The sequence below is a fragment of the Podarcis bocagei genome (genome assembly GCF_964188305.1).
Source record: "Podarcis bocagei genome assembly, chromosome: 15".
NCBI classification, from domain to species: Eukaryota; Metazoa; Chordata; class Lepidosauria; order Squamata; family Lacertidae; genus Podarcis; species Podarcis bocagei.
The window spans coordinates 43,115,012-43,136,740 of NC_138141.1; the positions used below are offsets into that span (position 1 = coordinate 43,115,012).

At 48.6% G+C, this 21,729-nt stretch overlaps 1 protein-coding gene across 1 annotated transcript in view; it reads right to left on the minus strand.

Moving 5' to 3' along the window:
* NXN (nucleoredoxin) overlaps window positions 1–21,729 on the minus strand; it is a 69,091-nt gene that overhangs the window by 2,465 nt on the left and 44,897 nt on the right. The window contains exons 4-7 of the mRNA XM_081172155.1: window positions 20,596–20,696; window positions 18,597–18,703; window positions 12,832–13,011; window positions 6,062–6,186 (exon numbers count right to left, since the gene is read on the minus strand). Coding sequence (XP_081028281.1) covers window positions 6,062–6,186; window positions 12,832–13,011; window positions 18,597–18,703; window positions 20,596–20,696 — 513 coding nt within the window. The remainder of the gene's footprint in view (window positions 1–6,061; window positions 6,187–12,831; window positions 13,012–18,596; window positions 18,704–20,595; window positions 20,697–21,729) is intronic.

The following is a 21,729-nucleotide window of genomic DNA, read 5'->3' on the forward strand; positions in this document are numbered from 1 at the left end:
TTCTGCCTGCAAAGGGGAAGAAGAGGCTGTAGCTCAGCAGAAGAGAGCCCCTGCTTTGCATGCAGAACGTCCCAGGTTCAATCCCCAGTAGGATCTCTAGGCAGGGCTAGGGGAGACCCTTTGACCCAAACCCTGGAGAGCCCCTGCCCGTCAGAAAAGGCAATTCTGGGCTAGCTGGAGTAGCAGCAGCTCCCTGTGTCCCCCCTAAAAGATTCCAGTCCTCGTGGTTCTGAACAAAGGGACGCTTTAGGAAGGAGTATGGGAAACCACCTTATACAGACTGAAAACAATGGGCCATTTAGCTCACTGTTGTCTACACTGACTGGCAGCAGCTCTGCAAGGTTTCAGGCAGTAGTCATTGCAATCCCCAATCCACTGTTATTCAGGGGCAGTGTGCCTTTGAAAGGGGGGGGGGGCGCACAGCCATTGCAGCTAGGAGCTCCAGACTAGAGGGGCCTTTGATCCGATTGCAAACCCTTTTCGGTGTGGGACATTAAAAAATACCCCAAAACAACCCCACACATTTTTATGAAACTGTGTAAAGCATCTTTGGAACTGCTGGTACCGTGTAAAATAAATGTTATCATCAACTAGACAGAAGGGTCTTGTGTTCATTGCGGCCTGGTGTAGAGGGGGGGGGGAGGAGAAAAAAGAAGCTGCCCTTTGTCTGTACTTGCAGCACCTTCTCACCCTGCCTGTCAGTCAAGCCACAATGAAAACTGGGGAGGGGAGGCAGTACAAAGGGGGGGGGTCTGCAGCATAGTGCCCCTGCCTCTCCTCTCTGCTTAGAAAGGGTGAAAGCCAAGCCAAAGGTTAGGGCCTCCTCCCATTCTCTCTCTCTCTCTCTCTCTCTCTCTCTCTCTCTCTCTCTCTCTCTCTCTCACACACACACACACACACAGACAGCTGACTGAAGCCAGTAAGAGTTCCCCTATCTATTTTGGCTCTGTTATCACCCAGACGGGGGAAAGGCTGCAAATTGTGGTTAGGTTAAGTGGCGTGACAGGTTGCTCTTTAGCAGCTTGAGAAGCTCCACTTGCATTTTTTTTTAAAAAGCAAGCCAAGAATCTAGTCCTCATGGCTGAATTAGAAAAGGAAAAAAGGACAGGCTTAGAACGGTGCAGGAGACAGAATCACAGGAGGGGACCCAAAGGTTAATCCAGTGCAACCCCCTGCAATGTAGGAATCACAGCTGAAGAATACCTGACAGACGGCCAGCCAACCTGTTTAAAAACCTCCAAGGAAGGAGAGTCCACCGCCTTCCAAGCGAATCCGCTCCACTGTCGAATGGCAGAAAGCTCTTCCTAATTTTTAGTCACAATCTCTTTTGCCGTAACGGGAATCCATCCCAAACTCCCTCATAAGGCTTGGTTAGAGATACCTGAAGGCATCCACACGCGGAAAAGAGGTGTGTCCAGGCACCCGCACAGAACAGGCGGCCTGAACATCGATATCCCGGGCAGATCAGCCCACCCTGCCTGATAAAGGTGGAGTGCCAAAGAAATGGGCAATAACAACCTTAATAAAGAAGCAGATGGATGCAAAGGATCTGTTTGTGTGCAACGTCTGTGTGTTGCTGAAGGCAGTCTTTGCTTTGTTTGGGTCTTGGCACAGTGACTGCAGCTAGCGTGGGCTGAGACAGGATTCTGAGCCATGAAGGCCCTGGTGAGATTTATTCCTCTTTTCCCCTGGTTTTCTGGCAGGAGATGCAGGCAGACGCGACAGCCACGATGAAAAGCAAAGCAAAAAGGACCTCCTCAGTGCCAGCAGCACAAACTCTCTCTGCTTTTCACCCCCAGCCCTGTCGGCAACATGGCCACTGCCTACCTTTTGGGGATGTTGTTGAGGGCTAACCTAGGCACGTGAAGGGCTTAGACTCTCCTACGTATTGACTGCATCAATATCCCACCTTTCTGACAAGTACAAGGCAGCATACAGCTCCTCGTTTTACCCCACGACACCCCTGGAAGGTGGGCTAGGCCGAGGGAAAGTGTGAACTTCAGGGCTGAGTGGGTATTTGAAGCCAGATCTCCCTGATGCTACTCTCTGAGCCCAGAGATGGCGACCCCAGAGCCTTCCAGAGATCCCTGGGCTCCAACTTCCATCATCCCAGACCGGTGGGCATGCTAGCCGCCGGGGCTGATGGGAGCTGGATTCCAACGTGCCTTGGCAGGTTCATCAGCTAACCATCACGACACAGTGGATCTTGAACTGCTCCTCTGCTAAATAGGCAAATATTATTTCTTACTCGTCCACTCTTATCCAACCCTGAGCGCCCCCCTCTTTCATTGACCGCAGCTCTCCCCACCCCCCACCCCCACTGCCCGCCTCCATCCATCTTGGTCTGCCTCTTTGCCTCGACAAAATGGCGGGTGCCCATCCCTCCACGCCCAAAATCCCATCAATGTCTGGAGCACGCAGGCGCAGCACCGGGGGGGGGGGGATGGGGGGAAACGCAGGAATTGTCAACCAAGTCCAGGGGTGCTCAGAGACGCTGCCCCTTCCCCAGTATTGTTTGCAACCAATCCTCAGGCCGACCCAACGGTGCTGGGCGCATTATAGAGGATGGAAGAGAGCATCTTGGAGAGGCTTTCTGGGCGAAGGGGGTGAGGAGGCATTGTTGCCAGATGCCGGGATCAGAGTTCTCCGAAATCTCCGATTCCCACTCTCCGACCAGCTCGGAGGGCCTCATAAATTGGCTTGACATTTGTTCTGTCTTCCACAAAGGACCCTCCGTGCCCCAAGAAGCCCCCTGGGGTCGCCGTGTCGGGTCCCCAGAGGCAAGAGGGCGTTCCCAGCACCTTCGGGGGCCAAGGCCAGCTGGCGAGGGGGCGGGTCCCGCCAACCCCCTATTATCGGTGCCCAACAGGTGCGGGACTGGGGAGTCTCCCCCCCTTTCACCCCTCCCTTGTCCGTTTATTATTTGCTTTTAAAAGGGGGGAGACGGCGCAGGGAAGCTCCGCCCACCGCAAAAAAGCGCAGTGCCCGTAAATCAATGCGGTGGACGTGGTGGGAGCCGCCCTCCCCCCCCCCGCCGCGCATGTGCACGTTACCGCAGCCCCCTTTCGCTTGCAGGGTTAGCGCAAAACAACGCCGGGGGGCGTCATCCAGGAGCTACGGCGTGGGTGATGAATGGGTCATTCAGGCGGCTGTCAGGGAGCCTGCAAGCAGATGGCGTTGGAAATGAATGAAGGGCTGTGTTTGTCAATGTGGGGCTGGTCTGTGGAGGGTGGAGAGCAAGAGGGAGAAAAGCAGGAGGAAGGGGGGAGAGAGAGAAGGGAATTTCCCGGGGCTATCTGGGAGGGAGGGAATAGGGTGCTGGAGACCTTTGTTTTAGAAGGCATTTTTTTTACAACAGGGAGTGCATTCAGAAATCCCCGGGGGTGGGTGGCAGGCAGGCATCTCAAACATGTTAGGGGGTCGCGGGGCAGGGGGAAGCGTATGGACGGAGGAGCAACAAAGGCCTGGAAAACGAGGGGTGGTCTCTGGAAGGAAGGGAACGCCACGTTCGTATGGCTCACTCGGGAAACAAGGGGAATGGCCACATGTCCCATTCGCCCCCCGGAGTTGAAAAGCTGAGCCGTGTCTCGGACAAGGCCCCCTAATTTACATACTCAGCCCCCAAAACTCCTTAAAAAAAAAGGAGTGGGGTGAGAGAACTTAAGAATCACATTGCTAGATCAGGCCAAAGGCCCATTTATTGCAGTGTCCCCGGAATCTGATATTCAGAGGTAGACTTTCTGTGGACAGGGAGGCTCTGTTCCAAACTAATTGTGGTAAATGAGTTACCATACCTCGGCTCCAGAACGCCTTGGAGCTTCCTGCAGCCAATGAGAAGCTGCACTTTGGCTTCCGAACGTTTTGGAACGTTTGACTTCCAAGGTATGGCTGTACATGAGAAGACCTGATGGCTCCGATCCAAATGGAAGCCGGTCAGCAAAAGCTACGGAGGGGAGCCAGGTTGGAAGGGAGACGGCAGCAGTCTGGAAATGTCCTGGCACACGGGGGTTACACACAAACCCCTTTTGACTGCCAGCAGCCCACACATAAGGAGACAACAGGACACCTGAGAATGTGCAAAGGACCAGATTTGAGTTTGGTCCAGGGTGCTGAAAATTCTCTTAGTGATCCCTTGCAACTCTTTGGCAAACAAAATTGATCTCTCTCCAATTGATCTCTCTCCCTCTGTCTCTCTCACATCACACACACACACACACACACACACACACACACACACACACACACACAGGCTTGCCACTTCTGAATATAAGTAAAGCTCTGAGCAACTGTGTCAGGTTTCCAAGTTAAATCTCAACGGACATGACCTCATCTTGTTCCCAAAAGCCTTCAACTTAACCATGCGCCTGGGACAGTGTTTGGACTGTGTGCTTCTCAAACAATTGAAGGCGCATAGCTCAGTCAGTAGAGCATGAGACCCTTCAAAAGATCCCTGCATTGCACGGGGTTGGACTATATGACCCTCGTGACACCTCCCGGCTATGATTCTATGATTTAAAAAGCATGTTTTTAAAATGGGTGCAGTGCTTTGCTGACAGTGGCTTCTCAATCCTTACAAACCAACCTGCAAGGAGGGCCAGTATTATTTTTTGCAGATTGGGGAGGCAGGTGGAGGCCTAAGCTAACAGTCTGTAAAGCCTCGCTTGCTCACCGACAGCAGGAAAAATGCTAAAGTTCCCGTTTCTGGACTGAACCACATCAGACTGGATACGAGAAGGGAAGGGATCACATAGTCAAATGCTCTTCCAGACTAAATTTGTTCCACATAGAAAGCCAGCATGTCAGGGAAAAGTGGTCTAGCCTAAGCTTCTCACCTGATAGGCAAGATTTCCGTTTATTCATTGAGAAAATATTGAACTGTATGAAAGCCACAACCATGAACTGTAATCTGCGATGGTATATTCTACGGAGGACTTCTATTTGGTAACTTGCTGTTGGCATGATATCGGCCTTAGTCAAGCTATTATCTTTAAGTATTGCAGGAAGGAGGGCAAGGAAGCGCATCTGTAAAATGAGGATAATAGTGCTTTCCTACCTTGCAAGAAAGTTGTAAGCCCACCTAGAAAGTTCACGGCTGGCCTGAGATTTGAACCAGCGGCTTTACAGCTTGCATTCTTTGACCCTGAGATAACAGTCATGGCTTTGCCTAAAGCAGCAGGGGTGGGGAAGCTCAGATCGGCCCTCAGGGCTCCCCTATGTGGCCCCTCAGTCCTCTCCCTAGGCCACATCCCCTCCCCTCTGTGAATGTGCAGAGAGTGAGACACCTCTGACTTTGGTGCAGCCGGAAAGCAACTTCCTCTACAAATTTATGCAGCATCCTTTGCTCCGCTCACTCTGGCCTCGCCCCAAGCCCAAGCCTGTGGCCCTTAGAAGTTCACTGACAAGAGAATGTGGCCCTTGGCTGATGACACTTCCCTCGCCTCTCCCCTGAGGAATTCTGGGTCTTGTAGGCTGGTGAGGATGCTGAGTTCTGTTAAAGAACCCTTGCCCCTTTCCCATCACAACAGTTCCCAGGGTGCACGGGGGAAAGGGGCAGACAGCCTAGTGTTGTGGCTTTCAGCTTTTAACAGATGCCCTCCCTAAGAGGAATCAGAAGCCCACAAGCATTAGAAGCCAGCTATGCCCAGGGACGCAGGTGGCACTGTGGTTTAAACCACAGGGCCTAGGATTTGCCGATCAGAAGGTCGGCGGTTCGAATCCCTGTGACAGGGTGAGCTCCCGTTGCTCAGTCCCAGCTCCTGCCAACCTAGCAGTTTGAAAGCACATCAAAGTGAAAGTAGATAAATAGGTACCGCTCCAGCAGGAAGGTAAACGGCGTTTCCGTGCGCTGCTCTGGTTCGCCAGAAGCGGCTTAGTCATGCTGGCCACATGACCCGGAAGCTGTACGCCGGCTCCCTCGGCTAGTAAAGCAAGATGAGTGCAGAACCCCAGAGTCGGCCACGACTGGACCTAATGGGGGGTCCCTTTACCTTACTATGCCATGTGCCCATGCAAGACCCACCCCTTTTCCCCACTGTCGCGGCTCCCCCTTCCCTGGCCGTACCTCTCCGGCAACGAAAAACAGCAGAGGAGCCTCTTCGTCTTTGGCTTTGTATTTGGCAATTATTTTCTCGGCAATGGGCTGGATCAGCTGCTTGGCGGCCTCGGACTCCCCGTCGTCGTCAGAATCTGCAGGGCAAGAGATGTGGAGGAAAATGATCCACCTCAGCTTCAAGGTTCCAGCCCTCACTTTTTAAAAGCAACTCCTGTCTGTGTATCCCGGGAGGGCTTTGTGTATGGTGCAGTTTCAGCTACATGGAAGCTGAATGGCACAGCAAAGACCACACCCACCCACCCACCCACCCACCCCCCAGGTGCTTTCTACACTTATGTGAAATTGTGGCATGCATTTGTTACTGGAAAGCGTCGGATACACACCCACACACTTCTTCAATCAGCTTAGAACATTATAAGAAGAGCTGGGTCAGACCAGAGGCCCATCTTAATCCAGCATCCTGTTGTCACAGTGGCCAACCAGATGGCAGATTTGGCTCCATGCTGCCATCACTGACGGCAAGTGAAATCAAGTACATGAAGAAAAGAGCCCTGCTTGATAAAGCCCGTGGCCTTGCAGCCTGACATCCTGTTCTCACAGGGGCCAGGGAAGCCCACATGGAAAGCGGGGTGCAATGGTGACAGCCCCCCTCTCACTTGTGATCCCCTCCTCCTGGTGATTCACAAGCCTACTGCCTCTTGCACTGAAGGGCACTGAATTTAAAGCAATCTCTAAAAACAAAACTAGCCAATTCCAGGTACTTTTTAAAATATAAATGAATACCTAACAGGGCAATCTGTATAACAGGGTCTGATATAAAGTTATCGCTTCCCACGTTCCTAAAAGTTGTACGATAGATCACTGCTTTAGGGGTTTCTACAAACAGTCCCCTGTTCCGACCTGCTCCGAGTTAAGGGCAGCGGTTTGGGGCTTTGACAGTCTCTTTGTCTAAAGCCGGCTGGAATGCGCAGGCCTCACCCGCAAGAACCCCGAAGGCCAAAGCCACACTGCTGACTCGATTAGGAACGTTTTGAATGTTGCGGTGCTTGTGTCTGGATTGGCTGTGTAATTTCAACCATGGGATGTCAGCTTGCAAAGATCCGTGAGATGAGCTCCCTGTAACTCTCGCTTTTTAAAAATTTAAACACAGAACAAGAGAGGCTGGTGACACAGACAATCCCACCCACCCTCCATGTTTGCATTCGGGGAGAAAGATTAATAATGGGATTAATTTTTTTCTCTCCCCTTCTCCCCCCACCAACAAAGCTAATTGGCTGCGCTCCAGCTCCTGTGCCTCCAGGCTGACCTCCCAAGTAGGTGGCAAATATATACGGCACAAAGCTGATTAATAATAGTCACAGATGCAGCTCTGTGTAAAGACACATACACACACCCCTCCAAGCTGCTCTGAGGCTCCTGCTGTTTAATTTAAAGGAGGGGGGGTCATGAGGAGAGAGAGATGGAGAGACGGGGGACTGTAAAATGGGGCTTTGCTGTCGGGCTGGATCGATAGGGGAGGGTGTCCCGCAGTTGAAAGGACAGCTGAATTATCTGGGGAACTTTCAGAGCAATTTAAAATGTTTGTGTGTGTGTGTGTGTGTGTGTTGGGGGGGGGGGCGTGTCACAGGAAGCCAGGTCCTGCATCTCATCACAACCCCATGAAAATACTGGCAAGAATGCACGATGTGGCCCTGGCTCCAAAACTTAGATTCCAGAGAATAAAAAGCTTCTTTTTAAAAAAATCAAGTTTCTAGTCCATTTGGGTGCAAAGATGTTTGGAAAACATGGGAGCAATGCCTGCTGGAAACGCCACAGGGAGGGAGGGTGTCGTTTTTGGTATCTAACTTAATGCAGCAGCAATTCAAGTGTCAGAAGGCACCTGTAACCTGCCCGTTGATTTTCACGACGACTATTTCAAAAGTCCCTTGTCCCTATCCCTTTTTGTTGTTGTCCTATTCTTTTTTGTTGTTCTTGTTGTTGACTTTGCTGCATAAAATGTGCATTCTGCAGCTGACCTCCCTTGCAATGTTTAATTTTGATTTAATTATGTTGCTTTGAATGTATACTTCATATTTGACTTTCTTCAATCATGTTTCATTCTGGATTGTTTTATTTGGTGTTTAAATGTGTTGTAAACAGCTTTGAGATTTCCCCCCCTTAAAAATAGAAACCGGCATAGAAATGAAAATAATAATGATAATGATCATAATAATAATAATAGCAGCAGCAGCACCTGAAGAGGAATTTCAGGAGCCAGAGTGGTGCAGGGGTGAAGGGGGGGGGCAGCTGTAGAACAGCAAGATCTCTATAGAGGTATAGATGCTGTCGGGTGACAAATCCCATCAGCACCCGCCAGAATGGCCAATGGTCAGGGGATGAAGGGGTTTGCAGCCGACAAAATCTGGAGGGAGCCACAGTGGCTACCCCAATCTAACTTTATTTATTTACTTTGTAAAAAAATTATATACTACTTTACTTAATGTGGTGTTTTTTTAAGCACAAACCTCAAAATAGTTTACGAAAATAATAATACAATACTGCTATAATCCACCTTGAGACCTTAGGGTGAAGGGTGGGTAAATAAACAAACACATGACCAATAAAATTATCAGTAAAAACCATTCTCTGAAAAGCATTCAAAAAAGAACTAAAATCAACAATAAGCTAAAAACAGATTAAAACACATGCCAGCATTCTACATGTCATGTCTGGTTTTGCCTAAACCAGAAGTTAGCAAACTTTTTCAGCAGGGGGCCGGTCCACTGTCCCTCAGACCTTGTGGGGGACCGGACTATATTTTGAAAAAATATATGAACGAATTCCTATGCCTCACAAATAACCCAGAGATGCATTTTAAATAAAAGGACACATTCTACTCATGTAAAAACACGCTGATTCCCGGACCATCCGCAGGCCAGATTCAAAAGGCGATTGGGTCGGATCCGGCCCCCGGGCCTTAGACCCAACCCATGGCCTAAACGAAAAGGTTTTTAGCGGGTGCCGAAAAGTGTACAATGAAGATGCTTGCGTGATGTCAAGTCGCAGGGAGTTCCAAAGGGTGAGTTTTGCCACATTAAATAGTGGATTTCTTAGAAGGTGGAACAAGTATTATGTGGCGCCTGTAATGGTGCCAGTTCCACAGATCGAGTCAATATGTATACTAGGCTAAGGCAAAGAAGCTGAAACAGCCTCATCAACCATAGCTATGTGCTAACTCCCATATCGTCTACTTATTCTTTTTTTCAGAGAGCAGGCTATAAACAAAAATAACATAAAATAAACCATATAAGGAAGACAGAAAAACAATTTCTTTCTTTGAATTGTTGGAATACTTTGTCAGTCTTGTTTGCTACACGTATAACAAGTAATGAAATAAAAAAGAAAGATACTGTATTAAGATTTTTTTAAATAACTGGTGTTATGTATAAACTACGAAGAAGAGCTACACATGAAATATTAACTGCTGTCATTCATTCAGGCTAATTTAAAACAGCATTTGCGAACCATGTGCTGTTGTAGCTAACGACTGCATTTAAAATTTTGGACTGTCTTGCAGTTTTATTATGTTTACATTGTCATTTCAGCACACTTTTATTGTATTAAGGGGCCGTTGTCTGGTATTTTAATATGCACTGGTCTAGAATCAATCTGGGGAAAAGGAAAATATAAAAAAGTGGAATGAAACTGGGTAAACTGAAAGGTTTTCAAATATTCAGCTGAATTAATTGCACAATTAGCATAGGTTCCTTTTGATATGGGATGGCTGGATTAATTGAATTATTGATTGCCGTGATTATATATATACAGGGATGGAGCATCACTAAAGCTTTCAGTATACATGTATATATAAATTTTTTTTTTTTAAAGAAATACAGAAACAACAACAGCCCTAAACCAGTCAAAAAAAGAGAAAAAGGACAAGGTTTTCCCTAGGCAGAGTAATGACAGGTACTCATTAGCAGAGGGCTTGACATTTGTCATCATGGCAACAGATAGAGTTCTAGGTCATTTTCACCCCGCAAGGACACAGCACGATCCACCCTCTAACCGAACCCCTGGAAACGATTCCTGGATTATTTGTTCCCCCGCTGAATTTCTGCCCCACAGGCAAGCATGGAAGGGGGGAGGATGTTATTATGCTGCTGGGATAACTCTCTTCCAGAGTGGCCCATCATTAGCCAGACGGGGCCGCCCTATCAATCATTCCCCACTCACCCGCAGGGAGCGCAACAATCTATTCCCACCCCCGGCTACAAGAGTCGGGCTCCCGGTGGGCTGGAGGACCCTCATGCAGCAGCGCTTTGCTGAATAAATAAGAAGGGTCACAGTGAGCTCAGCTTGAACAGAGAGCTAGAAAGCGGAGAGGAGAGTGAATTACTAGGAGGCAGCGGTGAGGGGGAGAACTTGGCTGACGAGCAGAGCTGCCCCATCCAGAGGCAAGAAACAAGAAACAAGACCAGAGACTATCGTGTTTGTTTCACATATAACACACCTCGAGAACTGATGAGGACATAGATAAAAACGTATTCCACTAAAACGAAGGGAACTGCTATACATGCTTAAAGCTGTAATAAATAAAATGATCTATCTGAAGAGATACCTGATCAACAGACATGAATTCTGTTGATCAGGCATCTATTTGGATATATCATTTTGGGTTGTTGTTTTTTTTAAAAACAAACAAAACAAACTTACTGTCTCAGTGCTATTTATTTCTGTAATGAAATCAATATACTGTTTGATTGCAACATAGCCTCCATTAAGCACAATCTGTCACATTGATTTTGTTGGACGTTATCATTTTGTTTTATTTTTTGCATTTAAGCACGTATAGACATTCCCATTCAGAATACATTTCACCTACAGCATTGTGAAAAATTGTATGATTCATTTCGTTGTAGCATTTTAAGCAGCAGCAAATCTTAATTATCTATATCTATCCATCATCTATCTATCTATCTATCTATCTATCTATCTATCTATCTATCTATCTATCTATCTATCATCTATCTATTTCCCTGATCCAATTCACTGTATGAGAAACCATTTTTGCATTTTCCAAAACACTTTTTGGGGGGCTGGGGGCGAGGTGACATTTCAGAGCGAAACAAACCTCAATGGTGCAATCTGAGCACATTTAAACCCAGATTTGGTACTGTTACAACCAGAAAACAGGAACAAAATGGCGAGAGCCTGGTTTGAATATCCACGTGTCCGTGGGTCTGTCTGCTTTATTGTGTGTGTGTGTGCCTAAGCACCTCGCAAGGGAAGGACACAATTGCGATAAAGGCAGGAGATGTACAGCTTACACAAGCGGCGTTGCAAAAGACGAGCCGTTCCAAGCACTAAACAGTCTCAAGTGTGCGCTCGTGCGAAAAAGCGTTTGTGTATTTTCAAGCACTTTCAGACAAAACAGCGCTTTACAAAAGGTTAAGCGTGAGATCAAATCTAAAGCAAAAGAATTAATTACGTGGGGAGGTGTTACGCTCACCGCCCCCATTTCCCCCCACGGCCGCTGACACAAACCGAGAGCTGTTGGGGTTGGTGGGGGGGCTTAGATGTACGTGCCGTGAAAGAAGCGCAATTGGCCCCGCACTCCAGGGGGGTTACAGCCAACCGCATTCAGACACAGCTTGAGTCCTCGGTTGGGTGGAGGGGGAGAAGACTCCAGGGGCAGAAACAGGAAACGGATGAATGTGAGGCTTGGAGTGCCGCCATTGTAAGGGAACTGATCAGGCACAGCATGGCTGCAACAGGGGAACAGCTCATCCGATTAAGGTACCACATCACTGTGGGTGGGTGGGGTGTTGCTTGCACGGGGGAGATGTAGCCTCATGCTGAACGGAGATTTCCACTGGGCTGGAAGGCCTAACCCAGATTCAGAACCGGAAACAACAGCTGTCTTGCTAGTGGGAACACACCAGGGAAGAGAAGATCGCAGCTGCTTTGCTCTTTCCCGGGATTACCAGAGCAGGGTGGCCTCCAGATGTTGGACTACAACTCCCATCAGCTCCAGCCTATGTGGCTAACAACCAGGAATGATGGGAGTTATAGCCCAGTGATGCCCAAAGAGCCACTGCTTCCCCATGCCTGGGATTAACACGTCATCCAAGCCTGGGAATGGAGTCACAGTCTCTCCTCCTTAACCGTGACCCAAGACTTGTCCTATGGCTGACGGAGGAGAAAGCCTAAGAGCGACCCCAGGGTTTGGGGAGCACACTAAGCCAGGGATGGGGAACCCTTTTCAGGCAGAGAGCTGCATTCCCTTCTGGACAACCTCCCGAGGGCCACATACTAGAAGTGGACAGGGGAAGAGGGGGAAATGGGCAGAGCAAGAAATGCAGATTTTGCCTTTGTATGGTGTTCTAGTTTCTAACACATTCACATTCTCTCTCCCTCCTCTGTTCGCCATCCAAGCAAGCAATAGGCATGCTCAGAGTTCAAGGGCACATTTCCAGCCAGGCCCATTAAAAAACAAAAAACAAGGAGGGTTTGAAAATGACCCATGAGGATCATGGCTTGGAGAGAGTTCCAAGGGCCAGGCAGAGGCATATGGAGGGCCACACCTGACCCCCAGGCTTGAGGTTACGTCTGGTATGTTGCTTCTGGCTAGAAACAGGGTGTGTGTTGCAATCTTGAGGACTGGAAAATTTCCAAAGCCACTTCTTCAACTTTCAGGAAGAGAGGTGCTGTTTCTGATCTCTGCAACCTTCTAAGTGGGGGGCGGGGGAGAAGAGGCAGGTGAGGAAGCGGCTGCCGCAGTTGGGGGAATCCCTTACCTACGAAGAGGACGAGGCAAGGGCCCTCGTTCAGCTGGACGGCGTTGGAGTCGGTCAGCTCCAGGACGGGTTTGGGGTGCCAGGGGAACTCCCGGCACTCGATGTCATTCAGCACCTCCACCCGGCCTTGTCGCGTGATCACGTCCCCCTTGGGGTCCAGGACTATGAGGGTCGGGATGCCTGGGATATGGACAAAGATAAACAGCAAGGTGAGCCTCTGTGTGGGCAAGGCGCATACAAAGAGGGAGACGTGAGCCTCAGTAACAGAGCATTTGCATGCAGACGGTCCCAGCTTCAATCCCCAGGGGCTGGGCAGGACCCGTCTGAAACCCTGCACTGCCAGTCAGTGCAGGTAACACTGAGCTAGATGGACCAATGGTCTGATTTGGTGTAAGGAAGTCTCTTCTGCTCTGTGGGGAAGAAAACCACAACTTAGTTGCAAAGCTCTTTACTCAGAACCATAAAGACTGCAGTCTTACTGCATTTGCCCTCAGTGATGGCAGCATATAGCCCAGTCTGGCTTCTGGCTGGTCACTGTGAGAACAAGAGTAAATGATCCAGTGGCCAGCCTCTTCCTATGCTGCCCTCACTCACCATTTGACTTCGCTTGCCCTCAGTGATGACATCACATAGGCAAATCCAGCCTTTGGCCTGATTCCACAGCTGGACTCTTCCGATGTTAACTTTCACATACTGAAATGTTCAGCCACTTGGGCGTTTTCCTACCCTCCTTGCCAGTCACTTTGGATCTCTGGATTGCTTTTGCTTCTCTTCAGGACCCCTGCTGCCCTGATCCCCCTGCTGCCTTGGAAAAAAAAAATCTGACAGGTGTCAAGAGATGTCTCGCCTGCAGCCACCACCTGCCACTCAGCTGTCCAGGAATCAGGTTTCCCTAAATTGTGGCTAAACAACGATGAGCCTGCCTCCTTCTCTAGTAGGCGGCGTGAAACTGGTTTCATGTAGGATAGTTAATAAAACTGGGGTTTTTTGTTTTGGGGGATGAGGTAGGAGAAATTCATTCATGAGCAGGCTCTATGTAGCACTAAGCCAGAAGGATGGAAGTAACAAGTCAAGAATGATGGGTGCCGCAGGGCTCAAACCGGCAGCTCACCAGGACAGGAGCTGCTTCCTTGCTTATTGAGCCCTTGCCACGCTGGCTGGTTTCGAGGACGGACTGACACCCCACCTCACCAGCCAAGGAGTCAGGTGAGCCACAGGATCACAGGAAGCTACCTTACACTGACAAACAGACCACCTTTGCAAAAAGCGAAGTCTTAAGCTTTCATAAGGACTAGGATCTTGCTTTTTAAAAAAGAAAAAAAGTATGCTGTAAGTAATGTGGTATATACCAGTGCATATACCGAGGGCCTTCTGGCGGTTCCCTCGCTGTGAGAAGCCAAGTTACAGGGAACCAGGCAGAGGGCCTTCTCGGTAGTGGCGCCTGCCCTGTGGAACACCCTCCCACCAGATGTCAAGGAGAAAAACAACTACCAAACTTTTAGAAGACATCTGAAGGCAGCCCTGTTTAGGGAAGCTTTTAATGTTTAATAGGTTACTGTATTTTAGTGTTTTGTTGGAAGCCACCCAGTGGCTGGGGAAACCCAGCCAGATGGGCGGGGTCTAAATAAATTATTATTATTATTATTAAGAATGAATGAATGAATAAAAAATAAATCTGAGATGGAATTTTTTTTTGAGGTGCTGAAATTGGTGAGCAACAGTTATTGTTTCTTGTTTGTGGTGCTTTATAGGCACAGCTGTTGCAATCAAGCTCTCTCAGTCAGCAGATCATGACTCTCTTAATCTCAGGGTCAAGGGTTTGGGCCCCACGTTGGGCAAAAGATTCTTGCATTGTAGGGGGTTGGAGTAGATGACCCTTGTGGTCCCTTCCAGCTCCCCAATTCTATGAGTCCTCTGGTTCTGTTTTAAATTTCAATATAATATCCTCACCCCTGGCCAAAGAATATGGAGCAGGGTTCACAGCCGGCTGTTGCCAGCCAAGTCTTTGCCAGGAATTTGCCCCACAAGCCGGCTGCCTTCAGAGCTTCCAGCTCATTCCCCACATTGTTTGCATTCTTCCTGCAACAGCTGCTTTTGTGCGGTGACCTACACCAAAAAAAAAACCCCAAGTGATGATTTGACACGCAGGGAGAGGGGAATAAATCCCCAAACTTTGTGCTGAGAGGAAAAGCAAATGGGAAAAAAGGCACACAGGAGCACAGCAAAGCTCAGATCTGCTGAGGAGTCTAAGTGCTGCCACTCTGCACGATACCCTGATCTGGAAGAAGGAGGAAGCCAATGACTGTGTCATGGACTGGGACCTGGGGGAAACTGGGTCTCTAATCCCTGCTCAGCCTTGAAACTCTCCCTGGGTGAAAATGGGTCAGGCTAGCCAACCTTGGAGGGGCATTGTGAGGATTAAATGGGGAGAGCCATGTAATAATAATGAATAATAGTAATAATTTCAGCTCCATTAGAGATGAGAAAGGCCTAGGGAACATAAAGCATTCAGTACCACTTGGCACAAAGCCAGCTATGTTTTATTTAGAGCAGACCCACTGAAGATACACTTGGGCCCATTGATCTCATTGGGTCTACTCAAAGTAAAACGTAGCTGGAGGCAAGCCGAAGTCTTTCCTTTCATCTACTTCACACCTGGCTTCAGGTTAGTAGTTGTTTGGGTTCTAGCAAAAGGCAAAAGATCTCTGACTAACCTTATTTTCAGGGAATGAATGCGGCCCTCCAGACCTCTCCATCTGGCCCTTGGGTCTCTCTCACAGGTCACAGCCCTCACTGTCCCTGATTCAGTATTTTTGCTGTGCTGAGAATGTGCCATTGAACTCTGAACATGCCTCTTTGCTTGCTTGGATGGAGAATTTAAGAGGGGTGGGTGTCTATAAACTAGCCCACTGTACAATTTTTTTTTATTTGTTGTTCCACCCACCTTCCCCTCTGGCTCTGCCTCCCACTGGCACATGGCCCCCAGAAGCTTGTCCAGAAAGCAAAGTGGCCCTCAGGTTGAAAAAGTTTCCCTTTTTGCAATTATTTTGGCAACAGGGAACCCTGAACATAGGAACCTAGAAAGTGACCTTCTACAGAGTCAAATCACAGACCCATCTAGCTCAAGATTCTCTCTAGATGTTATTGGACTCCAACTCCCATCAGCCCCAGGCAGCTTGGCCAACAGAGAGGAATGCTGGGAGTTGTAGTTCCAACATGATGGCCTCCCCCCCCAAAGTCTACAGCAACTAGCAATGGCTCCTCAGGGTCTCAGAGAGAGAAGGGTCTTTAACCCACCACCTGCCACCTGATTCTTTTAAAGGGAGATTATGTCAGATGCAGAACTGGTGGCTTTCAGCCTGCACAACCACATGCTCCTTCGGTGAGCTACAGTCCTTCCCAAGGTCAGGGGCTTGTGGAGATGAGGGTGGAGCCCTCCCTTCCCCAGCGCTGTGAATGAAAGCTTCCAGACACTCCCCAAATTAAGCTCTCGGGGTCTGTGTACAATTTCCTCCTGCAGATTTGATTTTCTTTTTTCCTTTTGGCAGAAAAAAATTAAAGTTAAAGCAAAAACCACCTCCAGGGCACAAGGCCAGAGGAACAAGAAAGCCTGTCGTTACCCTACTCAGGAAGGAAAACAGAACCAGACACAGGCAGCCAGTTTGGAACATCTCTAGCATAGCCTTCCTCAGCCTGGTGCCCCTGCCAGGTGCTTTGGACTCCAGCAACCATCAGCCCCAGCTGGCACAGCCATATTTTGGGCTGCAGATGTCCCCCCTACTTACGCGCTACCAACTTGTGCACAGCGCTGGAATTAAACAATTCCATTCGAACCCAGAAACGGCAAGAGAACTGGAGAGTCCTCGTGACTCATGAGAAGACCCTCCGTGGAGCCCAAAGAGGACATCAGTGAGGGCAGAGGAAGCCCCAAACAGACTGGAGGCACAGAGGAGCTTTGTTTATGCTGCTCAGCCTCCCCATCTAACAACTGATGTGCAGGGTAGCGCAGCAGTCGTCTTGCTATGTGTCCTCCAGCCTTTAGATGACCCCAATTCTCTTTGTGGATGTTTTTGGATACAGTACTTTTGGTATGGATTGAAGAGAGAGCAGCAAAGAGGGTGTTTGGAGGGTGCTCCCCGCTTTACACAATTTCACTTATGCACGCAGGGCCCCAGAAAGTTACCTCTGCGTTAAGTGGGGAGTCGCCTGTACAGCTCCCACCAGCCTCGTCTAACACGGGCCCAAATCTACTCCAAATAGCTCCAGTTTACTTTTGGGTGGGCTGAGAAAAAGGGGACTTTCGTGCCTCCCTAGCCATGCAAAGCCACAGCCCGTTCTTTTGTCCCTTAGTGGGAGCCATGGAGTCAGAAGGTTGCCCTAATTTGCATAGCCGCACCCCTTCCTCTCCCTTTCTTGATCACTCAAGACAAAAAGTGAAGGAGCTTTTTTCTGCTTCCTCTTCCATAGGTCACCCGCCAATAGTGGGTGGGGCCAGAGATGAAGTGGGCGGAGCAACAAATGCGAATGCAAATGTTCGCTCTTCCATTTATCCAAGGGGGGAAAAGGCAAGAATCAGAGTTGAATGACACTTTCCCAGGGCAGGCAAAAATATTCAAAGAGGGTGCAAAGCAAGGATGGGTGAAGGGTGTGGCCTGAGGAGTGTCCCGAGGGCCGGATAGAGAGGCCTCAAGGGCCACATCTCAAACCCGAAGTTCCCCACTCCACCTCTAGGGAGTGAAAACAACATTGAGCCCAGAGATTTGGCAAGTATAAATACGTACAACATTAATATTGTTATTAAACAGAAGACATCCGAAGGGAAGTTTCTAATTGTTGATGTTTTATTATGTTTCTAATATTTTATTGGGAGCTGACTAGCGTGGCTAGGGCAGCCCAGTCAGATGGGCAGCATATGATGATGATGATGATGATGATGATTAAATGCCACAGGTATTGCTATCCCCTTGTTATTTATTGAAATGTTTGCAATTCAGGTGTTTAACGGTTAGGGACTTTTGCATATTCTTTGCACCGTTAAATTCCACCCAGCCCCAAGATCAAAGGTTCCTTAAGCTAAATTCAAAAATTCTGTTGATAGCCCATGTAGCATTTTTTTTTAATGGTTAAATCATTGTTCAGTGTCTTTTGGTTCTTGGCACGGGTGTATTGGTTTTGAGTGTTTATCATTAACTATTTCATGCTTCCTTAGAAATCCCCTAAGGCCATTAGCAGGGCACAACGATGAAAATGACAAAAGGAAATGAGCAAATGACAAAAGCCGAGCAAAAGGTAGCCCCAAGAAAACCTCCCTCTTGGACAGAGTTAAAAGGAGGAGGAGAATGAGGCGAGGAATGCACAGAATGTAAGATGCTGCCTTCTACTGAGTCAGACCATCAGTCCATCTATTCTCAATAATGTCGACACTAACTGGCAGCAGCTCTCAAGGATTCCAGGCTGGGACACCTTCCCAGCCCTTCCAGGAAATGTGGGAAATCGAATCTGGAACCAAGTTGAGGGTTGGTTTTTGTTTTTTTTACTTTAAGACGTTTATAAGAATTTCATACAAGTAAACATTTTATAAGAGTTTTACACAAATATCCCAATAACTGGGATATAAGGAAACATAAACATTACACGTCAGTACTAAACCTAATCAATGACCTTTTTGTTTTGGCACTACCTTTTCTAGCAAGGGCCACAAGTATGTTATGCACGACACATGCAATCCTAGGAATGTTAGTTTCCGAAGAGGGTTTTTGTCCCACCTTGGATGCCGTAGAGCCGGTTGAGACGCGAGCGGCGAGAATCATCAGCGTACGGGACGGCTAGCCAGGGCATCTCGCTGAAATACTGCTTGAACGATTCCTCCGACCTGGAGGGGGCGAAGCAAAAGGAGGCAGCCTTTTAACCTTTCCAGGCGGAACACCAACCCTGCAGTGCGGAACGAGGTCTGGACTGCAGCGGACAAAAGCAGTCTGGTTGCAGTAGCCTTCACAGGGCTGCTGTTGTGAAATGTGCTCTTTGCGAAGGGGGATGAAGCTGATCAGTGCTGTGGATATGGCACGGGGGGCGGCCAGGCGGCAGGGCAGGGAGACTGTGTGCACCCTATGATTTATAAAAGCGTAACAACCATATTCTCCTGCCTACCTAGCAGTTCGAAAGCACCTCAAAGTGCTAGTAGATAAATAGCTACCACTCCGGCGGGAAGGTAAATGGTGTTTCCGTGCGCTGCTCTAGTTCTCCAGAAGCGGCTTAGTCATGCTGGCCACACAACCCGGAAGCTGTATGCCGGCTCCCTCGGCCAGTAAAGCGAGATGAGTGCCGCAACCCCAGAGTCGGTTACAACTGGACCTAATGGTCCCTTTACCTTTTAACAACCATATTAAGGTTGATACTAAGGAAACTTATCCATCCATCACTCTGGGGCCAGACACTCCAGCAATGGTTCCCCGCCCCCAAGTGTACTTTCCCCACTGTAATGAGGACTAGAAACTTGCTCTTCTTCATATACTGTATATATAAATAAAGCAGGGGTGTATTGGATGCAGTTTCTAAAAAAAAACCAACGTCTGTAAAATTGTGGGATATATAAAAACGCTGCCTAGCAGGTGCCACAGGGATTCTAAAAGCCACAGGAAGAGGCCTTGCACAATGGAAATGTAGTGCTAAGGTTGTCTGCTGAGTTTGGATTCGAACGCCAGGAGCTGAGCAGGACCCCTGATCTCAAAGCCACACTGCAACTCATTGGAAAAGGACACCCAACTTTACTGGTATCTGTTGCTGTCTTTGAATTCCTTTTACTGTAGATGGGTTTTGTTAATCTGTAGCTGAGAGCCATTTGTTGCATTAGATTCCATCCCTTCCTTTGCTCCTGACTACCCTCCTGATGGGACGCGGGTGGCGCTGTGGGTTAAACCACAGAGCCTAGGACTTGCCGATCAGAAGGTCGGCGGTTCGAATCCCCGCGACGGGGTGAGCTCCTGTTGCTCAGTCCCAGCTCCTGCCAACCTAGCAGTTCGAAAGCACATCAAAGTGCAAGTAGATAAATAGGTACCACTCCGGAGGGAAGGTAAACAGCGTTTCCGTGTGCTGCTCTGGTTCGCCAGAAGCGGCTTAGTCATGCTGGCCACATGACCCGGAAGCTGTACGCCTGCTCCCAATAAAGCGAGATGAGCGCCGCAACCCCAGAGTCGGTCACGACTGGACCTAATGGTCAGGGGTCCTTTACCCTCCTGATGTTTCCCTTGCTCTGCAAGCTCTTCCTTGGGTGTTTCTGGCTCTGCTCTCAAATTCTCTCTCTCTCTCTCTCCATGCCTGCCTTACCAATCCCTGATTACCTTCTAGGAACTAAACTCTGGCACCTCTGTAGTGAGGACACAGAACCTCTCCAACAGGTAACAAGCCTGGGAAAATATGTACGCAAGTGCTTATGTGTCAAGGGCCAGAGCTCTGTAACTTAACATTTCACCAGGCAATGGATCACACGCACCTTTGAACTGTATCTTAGGGACTAGAAACTGTGCTTTAAGAAAACCAAATGCTGAGGCTCTCAGAATGCTTGATTCCACACTCAGAGCTCCGCTAATGACATACAGCCCCTGCTCCTGTCCCGCCTGCTTCTGGCACCCGCTTCCCCAGTGCCATGGACCAGGTGCCAATCCATTCTGACTGGCCAATAGCCAATCGCCTTTCATTCCCACGCCCTGTCCCTTCCCCACCAAGTGTAGCAGGAGCTGGTTCCAATGGCAGAGAGGCAGCTCTTACCTGTCTGCACTGACAAAGACGATCTCGAATTTATGACCAGATTCCTTGATCTTACGATAGGATTCCACTAGTACCCGGGTGAGGCTTCTGCAGGGTGGGCACTGCAAAAGAAATAGCACGGGGAAGGTGGTACATTACTATTACACAGGCAGCCTCATGGCGAGTGGGAATTGCCTACGGGGAAAGGGTTTGGGCAACTGGGAGCAAGTGCTTTTCTCCCCTTCAGGCTCTCTACATGCCAAAAATGACTTAAGTAGGTATGTGTAGGCAGGCAGGTTGCAAAACAAGAAACACTGTGGACTACAAGCTTCAGCACAGGTAAAGCCGGTGCAAATAAAGGATTTAACAAATGTTGGGCAAAAGATTCCTGAACTGCAGGGGGTTGGACTAGATGACCCTTGTGGTCCCTTCCAACTCTACAATGCTAGGATTGTATGAAAACACCCCAAATGCCCTTCATATACAGTGGTACCTCAGGTTACAGACACTTCAGGTTACAGACTCCGCTAACCCAGAAATAGTGCTTCAGGTTAAGAACTTTGCTTCAGGATGAGAACAGAAATTGTGCTCCGGCGGTGCGGCAGCAGCAGGAGGACCCATTGGCTAAAGTGGTGCTTCAGGTTAAAAACAGTTTCAGGTTAAGAACGGACCTCCGGAACGAATTGAGTAGTTAACCTGAAGTACCACTGTACATTGTTGAGGGATGCTGGCAGTCACAGCTGCCGTACAAAAGGAGTCTGAATCATAACAAAACTTTCTGAGTCACAAACCATACAAAAATCCCTGCTATTAATTAAAAATAGACTTCTTCCCATTGCAGTGGACGCTCGGGTTGCAAATGTGATCCATGCGGGAGGCACGTTCGCAACCCGCAGCACTGCGTCTGCATACATGTGGGTCGCGATTTAGTGCTTCTGGGCATGCGCAAAGAACGATTTAGCACTTCTGTGGATGCGCAAGTACCGAAACCTGGAAGTAACCCATTCTGGTACTTCCGGGTTTGGTGTGGTGCGCAACCCGAAAACGCGCAACCTGAAGCGTCTGTAACCCGAGGTATTACTGTACAATCACTGATTATTCTTTACTTATAATTCATCACTACGTTAATCAATACATGGCTCTGCTTATGATGAC